At 38.2% G+C, this 25,138-nt stretch overlaps 1 protein-coding gene across 2 annotated transcripts in view; it reads right to left on the bottom strand.

Moving 5' to 3' along the window:
- The window catches only part of TMEFF2 (transmembrane protein with EGF like and two follistatin like domains 2), a 232,074-nt gene that overhangs the window by 3,041 nt on the left and 203,895 nt on the right, over positions 1-25,138 (bottom strand). For both annotated transcript variants that reach the window (XM_040475703.1, XM_040475704.1), the window contains 2 exons: positions 2,610-2,733; positions 655-813 (listed from right to left, as the gene is read on the bottom strand). In XM_040475703.1, coding sequence (XP_040331637.1) covers positions 655-813; positions 2,610-2,733 — 283 coding nt within the window. The remainder of the gene's footprint in view (positions 1-654; positions 814-2,609; positions 2,734-25,138) is intronic.

The raw sequence follows: 25,138 nt of genomic DNA on the forward strand, positions 1-25,138 counted from the left end.
AGTTTGATATAAATGCTCATCGTCATATTTGCTGCCTGTTCCCTATACCAAAGGTTTTCATGTACTGCAACATAATCTTTTTAAATTATAGCCGCTGTCTTTGAATTTTGTGATTAAAAGCTATTTCATTAACTTAAGACAAAAATGTACTTGTTTACATCAAATATGTTAAAAATGATTATATCTGTGAGTTACACTTGGAAATATAAGTACCACAAATGAGAGCTATACATTACCACGTTTCTAGGCCTTGGAACCAATCTATTCTGACCTCTTTTGGCATACTGATCTGAGTAAAGAAGGAAACACTGGTCATTTCATTAGTCTGTTTGTAGTTTGAATGAGGACTGACTTTTTATAGCTAAAAGAGAAGAGCAGGTTTAAACAAAGATTGGCATTATGCTTTAAAGAAAAAAGTATCTTTGCCTCAGAAATAAATAATCCTCATCACCATGAAAAAATAAGGAAAATAATTTGTACTACTCCAGCATGAAAATCGATGCTATTCATATGCTGTTATGATGAGGAAATTGGACTCCAGAGAATGGATGACCACAGAGGCCACGAAGGGACTCACATCTAGAGTGAACTGTTTCAGGCAAGGAGAAACAACATATTCCTTTATCTGGGTGGCCATTGAGCACAGGTACTGACCTGGTGATGCAGAGGACCACCACGCAGATGACAGCAATCTGAATGGTTCCAATCACAGCGGCGATTAAGACATACTGAAATCGTACAGGGCCGGGGACAACATACAGTACACTGTAGTCCTTTTTTTCACAGTGTTGACCAGTATAACCAGCATCGCACCTGGAAGAAATGAAGTGTCCGGTTACCTATAGCTGGGAGACTCATTTTTATAGTTGGCCCACACCCATTTATCTTCTTGTTTCTCTAAAAAAAAAAAAAAATGCTACTTTGTAGATATGGTTTTCTACTACTTATTTTCCACAAGATCTCCGTGTGTTTTCGGTTTCAAAAACATGAGGTTTTTCTTTGATACTCATAATAAGATTTTGAAGATAGGAGGGTTGGTAGGTAGTTTGTGATGATCATGCGAGAAGTAAGAGATGTCCAGAGGTAATTGTTCTTCCTATATATTTTTGTTCAAGTGAGCCTCACATTTTCTGTAACTTGCTCTTCAGTCAACCTAAGCCAACATGATTATCTTGAGAAAAGGTTTGTTTCGGAGGATGGGGGTAAAAAACAAGGGCTATTTATTTATTTATTTATTTTTGGATAAAGCATTCTCTATGCTACTGTGAGACTGATTGTTGAAAAATGTTTAGACCAGAAGTACAACAAGCAACGTCTTTAATCTGTTGATCATAAAGTTGTCTACTTATGTTAGTTAAATTTCAGTAGGAAGAAAAGTATGGTGTAGGCAATATAGTTCTGTAAAATAAACCCATGTGCTATTCATCTGAGAATGAATGCTGCTTCTCACTCACTCAGCCCTCATCAGAAAGCTCCAGTAGACCATCTCTGGGTTGCAACTAGCAGTTGACAATGGAATGAAGAACCAGTTCACATAACAATACCAATGAGGATCAACTTGTCATTGGCTTTGTGCAATTACTTTAGAACGTCACGTGGAATCTCTACATCCTGAGGTCTTTCCTTCTGCCTCAGAAGGGTTCAGTAATGGGGACCCTGGTAAGGATAAGAGAGCAGCAGGAACAAATCTCAGTTTTGTTCACTCTACCTGGCTTCACTGGAAGGTAGGTGTTAGTGTGTTCAGTTAAGGAAAACGTAAAAGGAAGACAGTTCTTGGGGGGGGGGGGAGAAAGAGACACAGAAAAAGAGGAGGAGGAGAAGAAGGAGGAGAGGGAAGAGGAAGAGAGAAGAGAGAGAAAGTCCTCTCACTGTATAGCAATACACAACCTATTTCATCATATGCCACCTGTACCTTCCTTTATAAAAATGCATTTGTTTTTTAAGTTTGGCTTTACCATCTCTGAAATAATTATGTTCTATTCATGAATATCCAGCAGATATTTATATTTATTAAGTAAATTCAGACAAGGAATTTCTTTGGGTATCAACCTACTTAGAATCTGGGGAGGTACAGCTAATAATCTCACTATACAAGGCTTCTGGACAGCAGATCCGCAGAAAAGAGTATGTGTCTAGCAAAACCAAGATTGATAATATTTATTAGAACACCTGAAGGACTCTGGAAAAGACCTCCCAGAAGTGATCATGTTCTCTTAATGTATAGTCAGTCCTCATCCATTCATTTCAGAAATACTTACTGAGCACCTATTATGTGTCAAGAGCTATTCTATGTCCATGGGAAAGAGTGGTGAACAAACCAGAGGAGGAGGTTGAGTTTTTAAGAAGCTTGTAATGCCAAAAGTACAATTTAAAATTCTACTAGAAGAGTGTACATAATAATATGTTACATCGTACTCCCGTGTGTAAGGCACACCCATTTCAGGGTTTTCTAGTGGGTCTGTGTGGGGGGCGAGGGGGAGAGGCAGCGGAAAGTTTTGCTGAGGATCACTCAGTCAGACAGAATGCCATCCAATTCTCTGCAAACACCCAGAATTTAGTTTTATATTTTTACTTTCCACATTTTAATAGTTAAAGAGTGAAAACATTACCTGCAAGATGGCTCCTGCATATTGATAGAATGTTCACACTTTCCATGCATGCAGAAACCATTGTAATGTTCTGGGCAAGGTATGTGGTGCTCTCTTGCACTTTCTTCTAACTTGTTAGCATTCTCTGTGAATACAGATAAAAGCAGGCACCCCTTGTAAATACTTTCTTAGCCCAGTAAGACCAACCAGGACATTAAGAAGCAAAGCTACAGTAGGCAAAAATATTTAAAAGGGCAAGAACTAAAAGGCTAAGCTTCAGAAGAACGAGGGAGAAAGAACTGAAAGACAGACATCTTTACAATTGTGTTTAGAGATGAAACTGCAAAATTACCCAATGCTTTTCATGCTTTTATGCAATTTCTTCCATCTTTAATAGCCAGTGATGTTTCTATGAGTTGTCAGACAGCTTTAATTTTCCTTGTGTAGAGACTGTACATTGATCATAAAATAATTCAAGAAGAACTATCCTATTTTTTGAATTTCAAAGCCCAGCATAATGTCCCTAAGAGTAAATAGCTGCCGTACCTGGATACTTTCTCAGTGTGGGAGCTTAAAAGTCAAAATATGGCCGTGTTCAGTTGTTAAACAGACCTTTCCCAAAACCAATGCAAACTGCAACAAATGTATTCTTTCAGGCTTTTTTCATTTACTGTGAATGTGCATTTTACTAGCATCCATACATTTTCTTATTGCCAAAATAAAGCTATCGAAAGGACAAACGTTATTTCAGAATCATTTATGTAGATACTAACACAGTACATATTGAATGCTGTGAGTGTATTCCAATGCATGGTAGCTGGCCTGTGTTAACAACGTTATGTGGAAGTTAAACTTACAATAAAGAAAAAGTTTGTGTTCCAAAATGAACCCTTTCCTCTATCATTAACGAGTTTTGTTTTCTTACGTTTCTACGAAGACATTAAAATACTTTTTCTGACCGTTAGCCCCAATACATTTGCTTGCTATTTGTAATACCATCTCTAAATAGTCTTTGGAATATGTTCATTTTCCAATACAAAGTTTTGTCTTTTTTGAGTCTTTTCTGTAATCTGTGGCCTGACCTGACAGACTTTAAAATTGTTGCCTAAGCACATGAAAACCAGAACTTTTTGACTCAGTCTAAGACGCTCTTCCATCCCACTGGCTAGAAGTAATGGAAGCAGTGGTAATGGAAGATTAAGAATGAATTACTATTTTCATGAAATAGATTATTTCCTATTATTTCACGTAGAGGTATAGCTTTTATTACAGTGCATCCTTATAGTTTTGTATTGACGATCACAGATGATGCGTATATTCATCAGGAGAAAAAATACTTTCAATATTGGTGAATCAGACAAATGCATTATTTATGTTTAAGCAGAGCTGTAAAATATCTACTATACCTTTTAAGGTCTAGGCGTCCTCTGCATAACTTTAAAGTTTGAAGTATATCGTCAAATATGTTAAGTGTTTTCTTGCGTGGGAATATTTGTGTACATTCGAATGATGGGTAGTATTTAAAATCACATACTCAAATTAATGAACGATTTGTCATAAGCTGCTAGAGAGACTGGAGATTACATTTAAATCATTCATTTGTTCTATATTTGTGTCTCTTTACCTATTTAGGTGATATTTTGTTTGCACTGTATCTCTTATATTTCTACTTTGGTGAATATAGTTAAAATTAATGAACCGCTTCCATGGAAAAGACGAAGAATATACAAAACTTTCTCTTTTGTCTTCTCCCATTTTTCCAAGCTACTTTGGAATTGTGTCATGGTGTTTTGGGCACACAAATTAGAGCCTCAGTGAGCAAACACACAAAAAAGTGAAATAAGTAATGTTGGGTGCAATTTCCAACATGGGAATATGTGATTAAACTGGAAGCAGGCCAATCATGGTATTTCGATGTACCTTGGGAATGGCTTGTGGTCATTCATAAATCCATAGAGAAGATTAGGCTCATTTGCTGATGCTGCCAGGAGGCTACAAGCTGCAGTGGTCAAACCATGCACCTGCTGTTTAAAGGCGACTTTCACAGTGGGCTTTGCCAGCCAGCCCCACTGCTTATGTAACGAACCAGCACTGATTCTCATTCTTAGTTCTGGATTTTCTCCCCATGACAAACTATTCAACACTTGTATTCAGTGTTTGTTAGTAACCCTTCAGTGCTTCTGCACACCTGCACAGAGGGGAATTTTCTGTAACGTCCCTAAATTTCAGTTATACATCGTGATTTCCAGCCTATTTTTTGAACACATCTTATTAGGACTATTTTTCTTTTTGTCAGTTGCTGAAGAAGATCAAGAATTTTCTTAACTCCAAATCCGTTTTTAGGCTATTTTATTTTCAACTCCGTCCCTCACCCCATTCTGCTTTTGTTTCTGGATACCATATCCACAGTTACGAACCAAAGTCCAAGGGCAAAGTAAGAGCTTGTTTGAGTTAGACTGTTGCCTTCGTGTAGTAAGAACCAGATACTTTCACAAAGTTTATTACCCAGATAGGATGATCACGTGTGAGGGGAATAGTTTCTACCATAAAATCTGCTAATTAGTTCACACCATTCCTTATGAGCTTGGAGTGCTCTGTTATGCTACTCATAGGATACTGTCAAATGAGAAAGTTAGAGAGATTGAAAATAAATGAGTAGAAGAAATGATCCCTGAGCAAGAAAATGAGGAATCATCAATATATGTCAACAAATTTATAGTCAATCCAACCAAGTAAACCAGTTGATTGAAAACCTGAATGTATAACCACTTCTAGTAATGCAATAGACATATTTTAGAAATGAGATTTAAGTATATTAAGAAGAATAGAGACACAGAAATCTAATATTCCGAACAAATATGTGTACGGATGATAATATTGGTGATCCTGATGTTTATGCACACAGAAGCATTTCAAGATTCAAAAAATATAAAAATTACGCTTTGGCAGTCCATATGTTTCCTACAGTGGCTGACAATTGAGACATCAATTTCTCTGTCCTCCATTGAAAAAGAGGTTTAATGTAAGGGTTGTGTTCTTTCTGCTAAAAGAGATAGTGACAATGGTAGAAACTCTTCGTGTTTTTGTTTAAAATCCTTAACGGATTTCCCACCCAATTGTTTACAAATGATTTATGCTGAAAGAGATCCAGACCCTTTTAAGAAACAATTTCTGGTATAATCTGAGTTACCTGTAGCAGTTAACAGGGCTTCATACCTATTGCTAGTCACCGCTCCAGTCAAGAGCTATAGAGGTGGGTTGCTCTAAAGCACAGCTGCATGTATCATTTCTGTCCTTGTGCTTTCAGAGAAAGAGATGGGTGGGGGGGGGGGGGGAAAGAGACAGGGAAAGTTTCTACCTTACCACAAGGCGAGTAAGGGAAGTAGTTAGAAAAGGGGCAGAGGCAGGCCAAGCAGTTCCGAGACTTAAGTCTATATAACCTGGAGTGTGTGTATGTGTGTGTGTGTTCAGCGTTATTCCTGCCTTCCTCTTCCCCCAAAGCTGGGAATAATTTGTTTAGAGAATTCATCTGGCAAATAAACACATTATGGACTGAGGCAGAAATATGAGAGTGTAAAACTGGACTACAACTATCCACATCTCTGAAGAAACCATGTTTCCTTGGACAAAGGTTAGAGTGTGGCAAAAGGAGCTTCATGGTCTCTATTCAAGTACTCTCCAGGGTGGGGTGCCCTGAGAAGCCAACCTGAACTTGCAAACCTAGAGTCCTAGTTGCAGAAATGGATGCACAAAACTATTAGTGTCTGATGCTATTAAGTATTCACTCAGTCAACCCATTTCTCTTGTTCTGATGCTCTGTTCTCTGAACAGTCTCAAAACAATTTGACTTCCGTGCAGCCTACAATTGGGAATGGCTTTAACTGTACCACCTTGGGTTTCTCATCCATTTGACAATTATATTTCATATGAATTGAGCTGACTGGTTCTGACTTTTCTGTGTATTTTTTGGGGGGCCGGGGGGGGAGGGTGAGTCAGCTTTCTCCAGCCCACTCACTTTGGGTGTTTTGTAAGATCAAAGTTCTGTAGCTACAAGCCCTACCCATAGTGCACTGTAATCTGGGAGGCCTTTTGGGGGCTGATCAGATGATATTTCTCTGGAGATAGCCCGGTTTTGCTTTAATCAGGCCTTTTTTTTTTTTTTTTTTTTGAATCTATACAAATCCCTTATGTCACTGATTCTCTATAGGAGTGGTCTGCTTCTGTGTAAGGATTTCCGAGTAAGTTGGAAAGATCCTAAACCAGAGGTAACATCGAAGATTCAGTGGATGTTTTCGGGAGCCAGATTTCCACTGCACATTTTTAAGCAACTAGAACTGGTTCAGTAAGTGAATGAGGAGTAGTGGGTTTCTGGTGGTGTTAAAAAAAAGCCTTCTTACTATTGTGTAGATTTTGTAGTGTTACTGTTTTGTAGTAACAAAAGTGTAGTGTTACTTGATTGTTTCAGACTTCTAGGTTCTTTGCATTCTAAGAGTAATATTTGTTTCTATTGCTAATAGTTACTTAAAATAAATTACCAATAAATATTTACTAATATTTAATGTGAAATATTATTACTTTTGATATGCTGGGAAAAAGAATTAGACAAATAGGGACATTATTTAGGTATAGTAAATAAAGGAAATCACTTTGCCTGAATTATGGGAACACTTTACTTTATCAAAGGGTATAAAATATCTTAAATATTTACAATGCCCATAATTCAGACGTTCTAGCCTAAAGTGAACTCCCCTATGCATTATCTTCCTTTTGGAAAAAAGTATGCTCGTGGATTTAAATTTAATTAATTTTTTTAGATGTTTATTTATTTTTGACAGAGAGAGCAAGAGCACAAGCAGGGGAGGGGCAGAGAGAGAGAGAGAGACAGCCAGTCGGAAGCAGGCTCTGCACTGACAGCTGAGAGCTTGATGTGGGGCTCAAACTCATGAACCGTGAGATCATAACCTGAGCTGAAGTTGGACGCTTAACCGACCGAGCCACCCAGGCGCTCCTTACATTCAATATTTAACAGCATGCTTTCACATCATAAATTATCTTTGACAAGTGCAGACATACGTGTAACATCATGTCATTTACTACCTTTTTAACAAGCTTTTCCTATGGGCACACACAATGTGCCACAGCTTTCCAACAAACGAAGTCTTCCATTGTGAAGATATTTATATAATATTTTTGTTTTTTACATTTAATAATGGCACAAGGAAAGACCGAAGTAGTCATATACTTGCACACCTGTTGTGATTACTAGATTTTACCTGTCCCCTACTTCCTGCCAGAGCTCTAAAGCAGTTTGAAAATAGTTTTATTTAACGAACATGAAAAAGAAAAATTGTCTTTATTTCTATTATATTTATATCGTGTCTGGGACAGAACCAAATTATGAATTTAGAAGTAAAGTCACGATTGTCCCTGTTGTTGATTAGAGTTGGTTTCAGAGAAAATATGTAATTCTTAGGATTTCGTGTCCTTATCTTTATCACGTATAAACATATGAGGTGGCAGTAAAGCCTCATATCTTGAATATGAGCTTGAATTATCGTCGAGGGTTTTTAAAGACCAGAAAAGTGTTCCTATTGAACAGGTTCTGAACGTAATGCAATAGGAGGTCTTGCAACTTGTATTTGTGCTTCTTAACAAATTCTATAATAGCTTCACCTGCTGTCATGGTTTCTTCAAGGCGCAGATGAGTAGATGAGAAGAGTCTCTCCTTTTTTAAAGCCTCTAAGACAAGAGACTCAAATGAGAATCCTAGCTAAAAGCGACAGCTAGGGCAAGGGACATGAAGGCATTTAAAGACACAATCAATTCTCAAGTTTTGTAAAGAGCAGTCCCAATCTTCCTAGTTATTTAATGTCTGTTAAAGGTTTGGAAAAATAACTTCAAAACAGAAACCAAGTCCTTGGCTACCAATTCAACATTTCTTCTACCAGTGGAACCTACTTTTTTTCAGAAGAATAATGGGAACTATTTGGATCCACAATTTTGCCAGTTAGGCAGTGGTCTGGGTTGGGAATAGGATGGGTAGAGACAGAGAGAAATTCTTTTCTTTTCTTTTTTTTTTTTTTTTTTATTTTAGAGAAGGAGAGGGATAGAGAGGGCCAGAGTGGGGGGGAGAGAGAGAGAGAGAGGTAGAGAGAGAGAGAATATCTTAGGCAGGCTCCACGCTTAGTACGGAGCCCCACCTGGGGCTCAATCCCATGATCCTGGGATCATGACCTGAGCTGAAATCAAGAGTTAGATGCTCAACTGACTGAGCCACCTAGGCACCCCAGAGAAATTCTTTCTTACCCTACCATTGATCAGGCACTAATATAAAATGTGAAATGTGGTTATCCATATTACCACTTGCATATATAAATATTCTTATTGGACATTAAAAAACTAAAATAAAGTGGAAGAAAACAAATTTTCATGTTACTACATTCTCAGGCACGGCCTTAATGACGTTATTCAAGAATTGCTTGAATTTAAATTGGAAAAAGTACCAGCATCTGAAATAGACATAGTAATTTGGGGACTGGAGTGATTGAAATGCAACAATGTTGCATGATTATTTGCATGGGGTTTATTATCTCAGTGTCTACTGGTAATATATTTCCATAGGTAAAAGTGGGGAAATCTGTGAAATCTCGGGAAAGAACCTTGTACATAAACATTTTAACTTATGACATCCAAATACAGTTATTACAATTCCAGGATTTGGCATCCCAAGGCTAAATCACAGATTTAGCTATAAATTCCGGACCTCCAAAACACACACACACACACACACACACACACACACACACACACGCACGTTTATTATTAAAAGAAAAGTAAGCAGATTTTGAGTCATTTGCTCTGTCTTCTGCCTCAGAAATGCCTTGCCTGGCTTCGGTGGCACAGCCCTCCAAAGCATGAAGGGAGCAGGCTACTGGGAGAAAGTGTACCTTGCCTCTAATGGTCCTTTTTCAAACTTCACCATTCAGTCAAGAGCCTATTAACTCTCAGAAAGTGGGTAACTCCTATAGGTTTAGAGGATTTAGCTTGAAGACCTTTTCGAAATACAGTATTTCATGGAACTTTAGATGTCTTTGACAACACTTCATAAATATCAGGCCTTGAGAAGAGGTAGGGATCATTAACCTCTCAGGAGTCCAGAGTTGCCTTAAGCTTATCTGGGGCAATTTGCTACATAGCTCTCCCCACTGAGCTTTTGCTGCAGCAACCCTTCTTGCTTCCAAGCTGCTCTTGGAAGACAAAGTTTACTACAAACTTCAGAGAAAGAAAAAAAAAAAAGTACGGGAAGCCATTTTATGCCAAGAATACCCCCCTCCCCTTCTTTCTTTTCTCTTAAACTAAACTTATGCACATCTGGCCGAATTTATTTGCTCAGTGGCCAACTGGGCATCCTTTCTTAGCGAGCCTGTTTGGCGACAATGCTGAAAATGACGGTGTAAGTGACAGAGGGCTCAGGTCCTGTCTACTTCTGCCTTCTGGGCTATGCGAGTCAAGCTGTTTTTCCCTGCAGATACAGAAGTGGTTAAGGGGTTCTGATAGACCTTCCCAGGTGACACGTTTGTTTTCCTCTGTGACACTGAAGTTGCTAACCAATAGAGAGCGAGGAGGATTTAGGTTGGAGCGTGCACTGAAATGCAGCAGAAAAAAGGGTTTTAATAATGTAAACAGGACAAAAAAATGGCTTGTGTTAATCTGTTACATGAATATTTCTCGAGCACTTGCTATGTGTCTGTGCTATGTACCGTAGGTAACATACTGTATCCATTGGTCGTCTCCCCATGATTTTGTTTGTCGTCTTCTAAACACAGCTAAGAAAACCGATCCGCAGACAAGGTGATGATAGTACATCTACATTTACTGGAGAATCGACCACATGCCCAACATTGTGTTAACACTTAATATGATAAAAATGTATTCTCTATCGCCGCTCTTTAACGTAGATTTATAAAAATCCCATTTTGTATAAATGAGGAAATGCAAGCTCAAATAGGTTTAATTGCTTATCTTAGAAATTTGCACAATTGATGGGCAGACCTGGAGTCAAAGCCAGGGCTCTCACCAGTGTAACGTGCAGAGCAGGTAGTCAAGAACTATGAAGACAGAAGACAGTATCTGGCCTCCATATCTTACTTATTGTTTGCCCTTTATGACTCCTGACTATTTATCCCACGTGGATCCTGCTGCTGCTCTGAAAACTGGTTCTTTTCTTTTCTTCTTCCTTCTATCCTGGGAAAGATATCTTGTCCAAGGCCAGACCATCATGAGTCCCAACCTCTCCATCCTCGTCAAGGGCCTCTCCATCACTGATCTTTCTCTCCTGTATCTTCAACCCTCCTCCGTTCTTTGCTCCTTGCCACTAGCATTTAAACATTTTTGAGGGGCGCCTGGGTGGCGCAGTCGGTTAAGCGTCCGACTTCAGCCAGGTCACGATCTCGCGGTCCCTGAGTTCGAGCCCCGCGTCAGGCTCTGGGCTGATGGCTCAGAGCCTGGAGCCTGTTTCCGATTCTGTGTCTCCCTCTCTCTCTGCCCCTCCCCCGTTCATGCTCTGTCTCTCTCTGTCCCAAAAATAAATAAAAAAACGTTGAATAAACATTTTTGAATGTCTTCCTTCTTACAAATTTACAAAATGCTGGGTGCCTGGGTGGCTCAGTTGGTTAAGGATCTGACTCTTGATTTTGGTTCAGGTCATGATCTCATGGTTGTGAGATCGAGACCTGAGTGGGGCTCTGCACTGCTCTCTCCCTCAAAATAAATAAACATTTAAAAAAATTTTTACAGACTTCTCTTAATGCATGTCCCCTCATAGGTCTCTTGTCTCCTTTCTCCTCTTCTTAAGAAGCTAAACTTCATGAAAGTGTTGTCTCCACTCCTATTCTTTACTTCCTGCACTAAACCCCATTCACTACCCACTGCTCTCTGGTCACCCCTGCGGAGAAACTGCGGGCACCACAGTCGACCCACAATATCCTTTTTTTCATTTTAAGACAAAAATTTAAGTCTATTTATTTTGAGAGAGAGCAAGTACAAGTGAGGGAGAGCAAAGAGAGAGAGGGAGAGAGAATCAGAAGCAGGCTCTGTGCCCTGTCAGTGTGGAGCCCAATGTGGGGCTTGACCTCACGAACTGCAAGATCATGACCTGAGCTGAAATCAAGAGTCTGCCACTTAACCAACTGAGCCACGCAAGCACCCGGAACCACAACGCCTTTCTTGATAAAACTAATAGTCTCTTCTCAGATGTCAGCTGTCCCGATCTGTCAGAAATTTGATACAGCTGACCACTTCCTCCACTTCCTCCTTTGTTAAGTTTTCTCTTCCCAAGGCTAATACACTATGTACCTCTTGGGTTTTTTGTTTTTGTTTTGTTTTGGTTATTCTTCCTATATTTAGGTATTCTTTTTTTTTGTACCTATTTTGTAGGTGTCTCTTTTCCAACTGATTCCTTAAGTATTGATGCTTTCCTAAAGTTCTTCTCTTTTTATACTTTAACCAATCTCCCCCGGGAGCCCATCCTAACTCAGGGCTTCTGTTGTCACCTAAATGCCTCTGACCTCCAAATTCTGATTACTCAGCCCAGATCACCTTTTCTCCCATCCAAGTACTAACCAGGCCCGACCCTGCTTAGCTTCCGAGATCAGACGAGATCGGGCGCGTTCAGGGTGGTATGGCCGTAGACCCAGATCACCTTTTCTGAGTCCTTACAAGGCTAACCTGTATTGTGAGGTGACAAGAAAGGACACGCATTATTCATCTTAAATTTATTTGCGTCGGGGGGGCGCCTGGGTGGCGCAGTGTTAAGCGTCCGACTTCAGCCGGGTCACGATCTCACGGTCCGTGAGTTCGAGCCCCGCGTCAGGCTTTGGGCTGATGGCTCAGAGCCTGGAGCCTGTTTCTGATTCTGTGTCTCCCTCTCTCTCTGCCCCTCCCCCGTTCATGCTCTGTCTCTCTCTGTCCCAAAAATAAAAATAAATGTTGAAAAAAAAATTAAAAAAAATTTATTTGCGTGGGGACCCTCTCTCTTCTTTATAGTAACATTTTGTGGGACTCTTTCACCATCCTCCGTTCTGGGAAACATTGCATTGGACCGTGGCATCTGTAGATTTTTCACATAGCCGCAAACATAGAAAATGGGAAACGTTTTAGGTTTTAGGTAAAAGAAGGAGACCACCCGCCGGGGGCTTTAGCCACCCGAGGCTCCTGAAGGCTAAGGTGGATTGATGAGTTAATACACCTGTTACTCATTCAGGGCACATAAGAAAACTTTGCTCTGGACTATACTTTCTCTTAGGTCAAAGGCTGTGTACTGTTTACTGTAACATCTCCAGGGTGTAGTGTAAGGACTGGCACAAAATGGGTGTGCAGTAAGTAGTATGAATGAATGAATAAACAGTATAGGAATAGGCAACGTAAGTGGAAGCCACAGGTACCTTGGTGCGGCAACTTTCAAAAGACTAGTGCCTCTTAACTGTTTGCATCAAAGAGTCAGCCACACTTGGATAATGTGTCCTCAAAGGCACATATAATCCCTACTTTAAGCGGCAAGATAAGGTGTAATGTGGTGGAGAACTGTAATACACTCAATAGAATGTATATATTCAGGGTGACAGGAGTCGACGCACAGGTAAAAGCATATCTGCTATGCCCCTCCGTCTTTGTCAGTGAAAGGCCAAAGGCTGGAGAGCAAAAATGTGTTGCTAACCATAAAGAACAAAAAAGACACCTATAAATGACTTGAAAGTGCAAGTATAGGCAATTGATGGGTTGATGAGTTTGCACTTTTCTCCCATATGATGTCATGGCCCAAAAAGGGCAATTAGAGAAATTACAGTGTAGATTTGGATTCATTTGCAAAGTTGGAGTACTGCCATTTGTTAGTACCTGACCCAATTAATGTAAGTGATTCTCATGAAAGGGTTAGAAGGCACACCATCTTTTCCAATATTCGGTGATGAGACATAATTTTAAGAAACAAATGGAGCTGATTGTGCTGTGGGTGTTTCTGAAAGTTGGTTTAACATTTCAAATTAGCATTCTAAATAAAACTGATAATAAAAAAGTCATGGAGTCAATTCTAAGCAGAATTTTATAGTTTTTCTACGAAGTAATTTTGGAACATAGCATAGCCCCTGAACAGTTTAATGGCATTGAAAAGTTATTCTGTTTTGATGGTATTTCTCAATGATATCTTCGTCTATGTCTACAAATCAAGTATTTTTGTGTTTAGGCAGAATAAGACAGCTAGTAAAGGTGGTATTGTTTCCTAAAATAAAACTGTTAGTGATGTGATAATTCATCACAGATTTATTTCCATGTAGTTTCTCCATTTATCCTGTTCCGGAGACATGATAATACAAATGCACAGCCTTTTACCATGGCTCATATACACTGTGTGTTGTTTTTTTTTTTTACCCTAAAACTTTATGTCTAATGATTATTTGGTAATATAATAGCCATATATGTTATCATTAGGTACTGTATTGGGCTGAATAATGTGTTCCCCCCAAACTCATGCCCCTCTGGAGCTTCAGAATGTGACATTATTTGGTAATAAGTTATCAGTTCAGATGAGTTCATACTGAGTTAGGCTGGACTCTAAATCCAATGACCACTCTTAGAAGAAGGTTATATGAAGACACACACGTAGAGGGCCATGTGGAGATGGACGCAGATTGGAGCTATTTTGCTACAAGCCAAGAAATGCGGGAGCCACCAGAAGCTGGAAGAGGCAAGGAAGGATTCCCTCCTTGAGACTTCGGAGGGAGTGTAGCACTGCCAACACCTTTATTTCACACTTTTGGTCTCCAGAGCCAGGAGACTATAAACTTCTGTTGTTTTAAGTCACCCAATTTGTGGTAATTTATTATGAAAGCCCTAGCAATCTAATACAGTTACAGTTTAGCAACCAAATGGTTACACTAATAATTTCTTTTTATTTTGCATCTTTTATTTCTTAAAAAAATTTTTTTTTTAATGTTTGTTTATTTTTGAGAGAGACAGACAGAGTGTGAGTGGGGGAGGGGCAGAGAGAGAGAAGGAGACACAGAATCCGAAGGAGGCTCTGGGCTCTGAGCGGTCAGCACAGAGCCCGACGCGGGGCTCGAACTCACCAACCACAAGAACATGACCTGAGCTGATGTCGAACTCAGCTGAAGTCAGCTTAACCAACTGAGCCACCCAGATACGCTTTTTATTTATTTTATGAAATATATTTTTTAATAATCCACATGGAATCAGTGAAAATAAAGATTGGTTTAAGCTAGTATGTGACCTGGATGGCCTTGGTTTATGTTTATTTTGCCAGCATGCTTTTACTCTCAAAAGTCTCCTAGTTTGGGTGGTAAATTATATGATTACCTTAGTTTAAATTTAGGTTGAAATATCTGTGGTTCATTACATTCCCAACACACACACACACACACACAAACTATGTTTTAAGGTGCTGAAATGTCAAAAGATGCTAATAATCCCAGTTAAGAAGAATTTTTGAGATGATAGAAAACTTCATGGAAGAGGCTACATTTGTTTTTGATTTATTAATTCATTTTGTAAGAAAGACAGTTATCTTACATGATCATTTTGTCATACAACAAATGATGCTGCATTTTACCTTTATTTTTTTTTTTTGCTTTCACTTCTTTTATTTTTTTTATTTTTTTCAATATATGAAGTTTATTGTCAAATTGGTTTCCATACAACACCCAGTGCTCATCCCAAAAGGTGCCCTCCTCAATACCCATCACCCACCCTCCCCTGCATTTCACCTTTAGTAGAAAGAAGCAAATGACCAAGAATCAAACTGACATCAATGACCTTTCAACAATAAGATTCACAGGTCATATGTGGCATGTGATCTCCCACATTATCTCTATCTGCATTTTCAGAATGCCTGAATAGCTAATGCTTTATGGGATTCTGACTCATTAAGAAAATGATAGTTTATTTAGCATTTTGTTTAAGAAGGATAGGAGTTTATAGTACTCTATTAAGAAAATTTGAACATTAAATTTTCTTTCAAGTGGTATCCTTCAATTAAATGCAAATATTTTTAATCTAGGACAATTCATTCCCCAAATATTCTAAATAGCTATGAGTTCTCTCTCTCTCTCTGTCTCTCTTCCCAATTTTGAACAACTGATTTGCTTCTCATACTACCTTAATTTCTACTTAGCGATAACTCTGAGTACAAAAAAACTGCTCTAGAAATAGTTAAGGCTGAGGTGTGGATCTTAGTTTCTTTCCAGTTGGACAGCATTTAGGGCTTGATATTGGTTATTAACTAAATGGTACTTATGGTCTCAAGTATTAGTTTACCTTTTAACAGGTCTAACACACTCCCAGTGTATAATTTACAGTCTCCAAGTACATGGTTAACCACTCAAGAAATCAATAGGGATTATAAAACATGTACAAATTTGAATTTGAAGAAAGTCAAACACCTATTTTATCCATTAGAAATAAAGCAGCTGACATTTAGAATTAGAGCTTCTAAGGAAATAGAATGTATTTTGAAATAGAACGAGCACAAAATGTCTATTCCAGAGACAGTAGTGGACATAGCCAATTCAAACAAAGCACCTCACTGTTTCTGTAATGAATGCTATCCATATTAACCCACAACTTTGGGGGGGTTCTTGGTATGTGGCTGTGTAGACCTTTGGATCCACAGAAGATAAGAAGCATGTTTTATCTTATGAGGTTTTGAAATTTACTAGATCTTGGTCCTACTTTTGCCGAATTAATTCATCAACCTATTTATTCACTTAAAAATACTGACTGATTCCCTCCTATGTGCCAAGTACTACAAGTACAGGCTATACAGTGGTGAATCAAACAGGCCAACTTTCTCTCCTGAAGGGCACACATATTAGAGTGAGACGAGCAGTCTACAAAATAAAAAACAAACAAAAATCTAACATCTCAATTAGAAATGTTCCAGGGGAAAAATAGAGTATTCAGATATAGCAGAATAGGGTGGGAGGCCTCTTTAGAGAGTAAGGGAAGGCATATAGAGGAAGGAAGGATGAGAAAGAGCTGGTCAGGAGAAGAGTCTTGGGAAGACCCCTAGCTTTAGTAAATGGCACAAATGGGAAAAGACTGAAATATAGGAAAGAGACGTTCCAGGAACCAGCAAAGTGGCTACAGCAGAGGATGCCAAGTAGAGTAGAGACAGGCCCAGGATGAGTTAGAGAATCAGTGAGTTCCTTTTTATGTAGAACTTTGTAAGCCATGTTAAGGAGTACCAGTTTAAAGGGCAATGGGAAACCTACCATTTGGATAGTGTCAAGTAGATCTGACTAATATGAAAAATGAATCATTGAGGCAAAAGAGAAAAGAGAGAGAATAGATAGGAGACCATTGTAGTAGTGTGACTGCAAGACAATGTCCAAGTCTTGGACCTGGGTAGCGGCAATGGAGGGAGAAAACAAAACAAAGCAAAAAAAGTAGACTGAATATGACTTGTTTATGTGTTGTAACATGGGAGGAACAAATCAGATGACTTGGTTTTTGGCTTGAACATCTGGGTAGTGTCTTTTTGTATAATGGAGAAGACTTGAGGAGAATGTATTAAGCTCTGAGGTATACACATGACAGATGTCTGGTTATGATTTTTGGGACTGCATCGAAACTTCTATGTTTATGTTTGGGTATGCAACAACATAATTGATGTTAAAGGTAGTAAATCCATAGTTTAGTAAGAAAATTATTAAAGGGTGAGATGTCTGTTAATAACATTAAGCAAATTTATGATTATTAAGTGGAAATCTTTAGTAGGAGGAAGGACATTTAAAGTAGGAGGAAGGACATTTATAATGGTCTACAAAGGATTTGAAGATGCAAATTTAAAAGCAAGATAAAAAATATCATGAAATGAAAGGGAAAAATTAGACTGTGCAAAAACATCACTGAGGAATGTTTTTAAGCAAAGCACTTTTCTCTCTTTTTGAAAAAATTATTACAAGAAAATATAAATTATTTAAAGATTATTGTAGATTCGCTGTCTTCAGTTACCATTTTATAAAATAGGTTCTATTTTGGCCAAAAGATTATTAAATTATGTCATTTCACTTTGTTTAGTTATTTACATAAAATTTTTTTGTAGCTATTATTTTATATGAGACTGCAATACCCCTAAATATTGGGTAAATATAAGGACATGAATGTGTGTGTGTGTGTGTGTGTGTGTGTGTGTGTGTGTGTGTGTGTGTGCATTTTTATCCTTGATATACTAGGAGGTAGAGGCCAGAAATATTCAATTATTCTCTAACGTGATACAGCAGCTCAAAGGCGGAAAGCTAGCTCCAGAGGTCATGTGTTCTCATTTATTTTAATGAACTTTTTTTTTTAAAGACTAGTTCACATTTATAGAAAAGTTTCAAAGATGCTACAAAGAATTCTCATATACCCACAAACCAATTTTTCTGTATCTTTTCCTTTTTAATATGGTGTTCTCCTCACACTTTTTCAATGGTAAAGGATTGTCTTAGAGTTGTACATGTAGAGATAGGGGAAAAAATGAAAGAGGCAGTCACCTGGATAATTCCAAGCCAGAAAACAATTTTGTCTGAAAGATATAGATAATTGAGACAGAAATGTTTTTTTTGCCTGGAGAGATCCCTATGATTGCCTTCCTTCTCCACTTGAATTTGCAGGTATAGCTATGACTATAGGTGTTTCACTTACTAATAGGAAACTGTGTATCATTCAATGTGAAGAATGTGGGGTTTTGAGAAGGCTAAATTGCTTAGTTTCTATATTTCTTTTCTTAAAAATAAAGTATATTGGGTATTTTTCATTCTAAAGGCAATTCACATTGATTTAAGGATAGCAGGAAATATAGAAAGTAAAAGGATAGAAAGTCTTCATTGTTTACAACCTACAGAACACCATTATCCACATTTAATTTATTTACTTCTAGTCTTTTTACTACATGTATTGTTTGTGTCTGTTTACTTAGATTAGATAATACACGGGATATTCTGTTTTGTTTTTTTTTTTTTTTTTTTTAAGCTTTGTATCAGGTTGTGTCTAAAAGCTGATAGCAAATGCAGGACAGTTCAATTGTTGAGCATGGTATCTGATAAGTAGGGCAGTTAGTCTATCTGGACAAGAACCGTTCTAATTGGAAATCCACAGCTTATGTTAGCTGGGCAGTAGTAGATAGTGCAGAGACTAGAATTTAAGAGATCATTGGTGGAAAAGAAAATGGTACCAACTTTTAAAAACTAATACAGTATTATATACCAAGAGACTCAAAAGCCAAGACTCATGTTGTAAATAAGTCAAATACAGCATCTTTTATAAAAAAGGAAACTGAGAAACTACCCACATTTTCAGCAAGAGTATAATATAGTTAAGTAAGTTGTAGTGTAACTACATGGTAAAATATTATTCAACAAGAAACATTATGCCATAGAAAAAATTATGAACAATTTTGATGGCATAGAAAAATGAGTAGGATACTAAAATATGTAATGCGTGGAAAATATAAAAATTTGGAAAGAAATTACCAACATTTTGAGTTATTTTATCAGTGTTTATCTCTGGGCTGTAGAGATAATTTCCTATAATAAATGTATTTTATTTTGATAAAAATACACCAATTAAAAAATAAAAGTATCAAGTGATTCTTCCTTTTTTGTGTGTGGGGAGACTAAAAAGGAATGATTTGGTCTTTGAACTTAAGAATTTTCTCCTACTTGATTAGTTTAGATTTAAATGAACAATATTAACAATCTCTCACAGTAGAAATGTGAAATCATAGTTCCCTTAGCTTATGAAAGCTTTAATATTCATTGTCTTCATGTCCTCATACTGTTTGCAGAAAACAGATTCTCTAGTTCCCAAACCTGACTGAGTGTATTCCCACACCCTTGGAGCTCCACAATCTTTTCTTTCATAGTTAGGACTGCCAGGGATGAAATAATTATTTTTGAGTGTCCGAACTTCCTTCATATCTCTATTTTTTTTTTTTTTATTGGTCTCAGGTCACTGGAAGAACTGCTACTGTGTCCTGACTGTGGTTAGACATGACAAGACTGTCCTTTCAGAGCCCTGCCAGACTTAAACACATACAGTGTGGGAATCCTGGTCTGAGAGTCAGAACAATGAATCTTTCACACCAATTAAGGAAGATCAGTTTATACAGAGAAGAGGAAGTATGCCCAGCGGAGGAACAGCTTTGCAGAGTCTCAAGATCCCATCTATCTTTGTGCTAAACAAAGGTGGACCCACACAGACCCTTTATCATCTTTTCAAGCTAGGTCATTCCAAAGAAATTAAGCGCAAAATATGAGCAGGAAGGGCTTTAGGTACACTCATTTCATTCTTATTCTCTAAGTATCTCTCAGTATTCTCTGAGGGGTATTGAACATAAGGCACATTTGCTGTTAGTCTCCTAATATACAATTGATATGTTATAGGAGTCAAATAGTTTTGGTAATTGACAGTGGATTTTTGTTAACACTGAAAATAATCTCATTTCTCCTACAAATGAGAAGTTGTGTCAAGTTAAGTTCAAGATCTAATTTCTGTACCTACAAGTTGTGGATTCAAAGCAAGTCACATACCCCTCTACGGATCAGTTTTCTCATCTGTAAAAATAGGGATGATAGTAGTATTTGCGTCACAGGGTTATTGTGAGGAATAAATGAGAATATCCACATGAAACGCTCCGAACGAAAGCCAACAAGTAGTGAGCACTTAATAATGCTTTAGTTATTGTTATTGTCATCACATGTCCTCACAGTCATGTTTTAAAACATATCTAAAGGAACCAGTCAGAAAGGAAGCAATAGACCTAGAAATATTCTCTGTATCCCTTTAAGTTACTCTGCTTTGTTTTTACGGGAATGCACATCTGTGGAGAGATTCCCTGGCTCACATTTACAGGGGATTGTTTGTTGTATCTGCCACAAAAGACTCCGAATAGCCAAAGCAATCTTGAAAAAGAAAAGTACAGCTGGAAGCATCATAATTCTGAACCTCAAGCTACGTTACAAAGTTGTAGTCATCAAGACAGTATGGTACTGGCATAAAAACAGACACACAGATCAATGGAACAGAATAGAAAACTCAGAAATGGATCCACAACTCTATGGTCAATTAATCTTCAACAAAGCAGGAAATAATATCCAATAGAAAAAATACAGTCTCTTCAACAAACAGTGTTGAGAAAACTGGATAGCAACATGAAGAAGAATGAAACTGGACCACTTCCTTACACCATACACAAAAACAAATTTTAAATGGATGAAAGACCTAAATGTGAGACAGGAAAGCATCAAAATCCTAGAGAACACAGGCAGCAACCTCTTTGACCTCAGTCAGAGCAACTTCTTACTAGACGCATCTCTGGAGGCAAGGAAAACAAGCAAACATGAACTATTGAGATTTTATCAAGATAAAAAGCTTCTGCACAGTGAAGGAAACAACACAACTAAAAGGCAGCCTATTGAATGGGAGAAGATATTTGCAAATGCCATATCTGATAAAGGGTTAGTATCCAAAATCTATAAAGAACTCATCAAACTCAATAACAAAAAAGCAAAGAACCCAGTTAAGAAATGGGCAGAAGACATGAATAGATATTTTTTCCAAAGAAGACATCCAGATGGCCAACAGACACATGAAAAGACGCTCCACATCACCTATCGTCAAAGACATAAAAATCAAAATCATGATGAGATACCACCTCACACCTGTCAGAATGACTAAAATTAACACAGCAAACAACAAACGTTGATGAAGATGCAGAAAAGAGGAACCCTCTTACCTTATTGGTGGGAATGCAAACGGGTGCAGCCACTCTGGAAAACAGTATGAAGCTTCCTCGAAAAGGTTAAAACAGAACCACCTGATGATCTAGCAATTGCTCTACTAGGTGTTTACCCAAAGGATACAAAAATACAGATTCGAAGGGGTACATACACCAAGATGTTTACAGCAGCACTATCAACACTAGCCAAATTATGGAAAGAGCCTAAATGTCCATCAACTGATGAATGGATAAAGAATGGATATATATAGGGGCGCCTGGGTGGCGCAGTCGGTTGAGCGTCCGACTTCAGCCAGGTCACGATCTCGCGGTCCGTGAGTTAGAGCCCCGCGTCGGGCTCTGGGCTGATGGCTCGGAGCCTGGAGCCTGTTTCCAATTCTGTGTCTCCCTCTCTCTCTGCCCCTCCCCCGTTCACGCTCTGTCTCTCTCTGTCCGAAAAATAAATAAATGTTGAAAAAAAAATTAAAAAAAAAAAAAAAGAATGGATATATATAGAAATTGATATATATATATATATGTATATATATACACACATATATATATACACACACACACACACACATAATGATCAAAAAGAATGAACTCTTGCCATTTGCAAGGACTTGTATGGAGCTAGAGTGTATTAGGCTAAGCGAAATAAGTCAGTCAGAGAAAGACAACATATGATTTCACTCATAGTGGAATTTAAGAAACAAAACAGATGAACATAGGGAAAGGTGAAAAAAAAAGAGAGGGAGGCAAACCATAAGAGACCCTTAAATACAGAGAACAAAGTGAAGGTTGCTGGAGGGGAGGTAGGTGGGGGATGAGTTAAAGGGGCGATGAGTATTAAGAAGGGCATTTGTTGGGATGAGCGCTGGGTGTTATGTGTAAGTGATGATTCACTAAATTCTACTCAAACCAATACTACACTATATGTTAACTAACTAGAATTTAAATAAAAACTTAAAAACAAAACAAAACAAACAAAAACCCCTAAGAGATTGTTCAGCAGAGGAAAAAATGCAGACTTTGGATCAGAGAGAGCAAAATCTCAGCATGGACATTTGATTTGGTTAATGGTCTTTTGGCAAGTTGCTTCACTTTCCTCATCGAGAAAGAAGGGAACAGGGAAGCAAATTGGCAAATACAACGTGACATGATGCCTGGGTGAGGACAGAGGCCAAAGAGCATGTGGAAGAACCTCTGTCCAGACTTGAGGGTGAAGGCGGGGAGCAATCAGCCTCTGCTTCTTCATTTTTAAAATGGTTGAAATAACGGTCCTGCCTGTTAACACTTGTGAGGCAAGAAGATCGCAGGCTTGGGAGCCTAACTGCCGAGGCCCAGTTTGGGCCCGCCCCACACCACCCTCCCCCGCTGTGACCGCAACCAAGTTATTTAACCTGTATGCATGTGCTTAAAACATTTATAACAATATCTGGGACACGGTAAGTGCTCACTAAATTATAGTTATTTTTCCCTAATATGTGCATGCATAAATGAGCTTTTAAAAGTAAAGAAGTGTTTATTAAACAGAGTGCCTGGCCCATAGTAAGTGCTCAATAAATGAAAGCGGCTGCTATAATCATCATCATTCCCAGAGGAAGGTTATCTAAGCTGAAACATGAAGAATAAATAAGAGTTAAACAAATGAAAGAGGCATGCGAGTATTCCAAGTTGGAACAATATATACAAAAACCCAGATGGGAGACACAGCATGGTTTGTAGGGACACTGGCAGTTTCTAGAGCATAAAGGTAAGGAGATGAGAGTAGAGGGAATGGATTAAGGAGTGCAATACGTGCCATGAAAGCTATTCTATATACCACCCTGCTGTACAGTAGGCACCTGTACAGTAGGCACCCATGAACTGTGCAGTAGGCACCCATGAAGCATGTATGTGCAGGACTCCGCTCCTGGGGAGACAGTCTCTCCATCAGGAACTACAGTTCCCACTGCGATGCTGGTCTTAGCCAGCCCTTGAGGATACGGTGTTGCTGGTGTTCCGCGGAAGAGATTCAGTTATACTCAGTAGTTGAGTCTTGAGAGAGCCCCGAGGAGATGAAGGAGCCCTTGATAAAAGCCAAGGGGGTAGGATTCTAGAGTCAGTAAAGGCAGACTTCATTTTGACAACCTACAAAGGAGACAAAGTCACGGTGTCTCTATCTCTAACAAAGTAATCTCTCTTTCCATGAGGTCTTATAAAAGACGTGGAATTATCTCGTGGCAAAACCAGACCAAAAAATATAATGCTTTTAGGTCATTTTTCAAACTAAAGGCAATATTAATAGTGTAATTTGAATCACTTAAAATGACAAATCTTAAGACTTGCAATGTATTCTTATCTCTCAGATACAAGAGTTGCTGAGTCAATATGATCTATTCTGATGGGAACAAGTTTGTTACAAAAGATAACATCCATATTCCTCATTTTAAAAATAACTTCATGTTTTTATATTTGATGGAGTGAGATTCTGTAATACATTGGAAAAAACATGCATAATGTTCAGTCATTGTGGCAGTATATCATAATTACTCAGCTTCCTTTTATCATTAATAATGGAAGATTGTGAATAAAAACATACTAATATCCACCAGATGTTCGGAAAAACATAAATATCTCCAAATGTCAGCACATTTTAGCAAAAAGTCAACGAAATGTTGTCTACTTCTTTTTCCTTTTTTAGTTTTCTGAACATGTTCTTTGATAACGATATTTTTAATCCTCATGAAGGATTTGCTTTTGGTTTCCTTAATGTCTGCCACAAGAGACTGACTGCCTAGTTCAAATGCAGCGAACATGCATCTAGCTACCCTTTTCCCTATTACTCTATATACCAACAGGCCGGCTGATGTAATGGAAAGAGATCAGCCAGCTTTGTGGTCAAAGAGGTATCAGTGTATACATTTTCTCGGCTTCTCAGCTAGGTGACCTTGGGAAAATTGCTTAAACTTTCTGGGCCTAAATTTCTTTATCTTTACAAGGGTGATAGTAATTCTTTCATTGCAGGATCATTTCAGAGAGAAGCACTAATAAAATGCCAAGCATCCAGCCATATTCAATAAAAGGTAGCAATTATATTATTCATCTGAAGACCATTCTGATTTCTTAGGTTCCTTTGACTATCACATTTTCCCTTTTCTTCCCTATTGATACCTTAAGCCTGTTAATTTACTTTTTCTAGAATTCAAGTGTTTCCCTTCAGTAATCATTTTAGAAGCTTATTCTGTTAGCCCCAGCGCCCTCATAAATATGCTGTGCAAGGATGAGGGCAGGCTTTGTCATGCTTTTTAACACCCAAGATGAAATTGTGGTGCAGACACTACCTGACAGATTGCACGTAGCTCTTCTTGGTAGGGAAACAATTCCCCCAATGGACTCCATAAAATGGCTAGTCAAAGTTGCATAAAATAATTTATTAATTTTTTTTTCCTGTGATGAATTCTATCATCTTAACTTGGAAAGGAAAAATGACCTACTGTAAAAATAATACCTGGGTACCGGGTCCCCACGAATGGGGTACATCATTGGATGATGTACTTTTCCAGAAGCAAAGAGCATCCTAAGAGTGCAGAAAAAAAAAATGTGCTTTATAGAGTGGTACCCTGGTGTCCTGGAAGGATAATTCATTTAACATAAAGGAGTTATTTATCCCCATCTGGTAGTTTACATACTGTGGTTTACCAGAGGGATTTTTTTCCAAAGTGACCATTTTGTACCGAGTCAGGGGAACAAATAACGAAATAGGAAAGAGGTAATAATTGAAGTCTTGGGTTTTTTT

This window comes from Herpailurus yagouaroundi, unplaced genomic scaffold (assembly GCF_014898765.1).
Source record: "Herpailurus yagouaroundi ecotype Mexico unplaced genomic scaffold, PumYag 140, whole genome shotgun sequence".
NCBI classification, from domain to species: domain Eukaryota; kingdom Metazoa; phylum Chordata; class Mammalia; order Carnivora; family Felidae; genus Herpailurus; species Herpailurus yagouaroundi.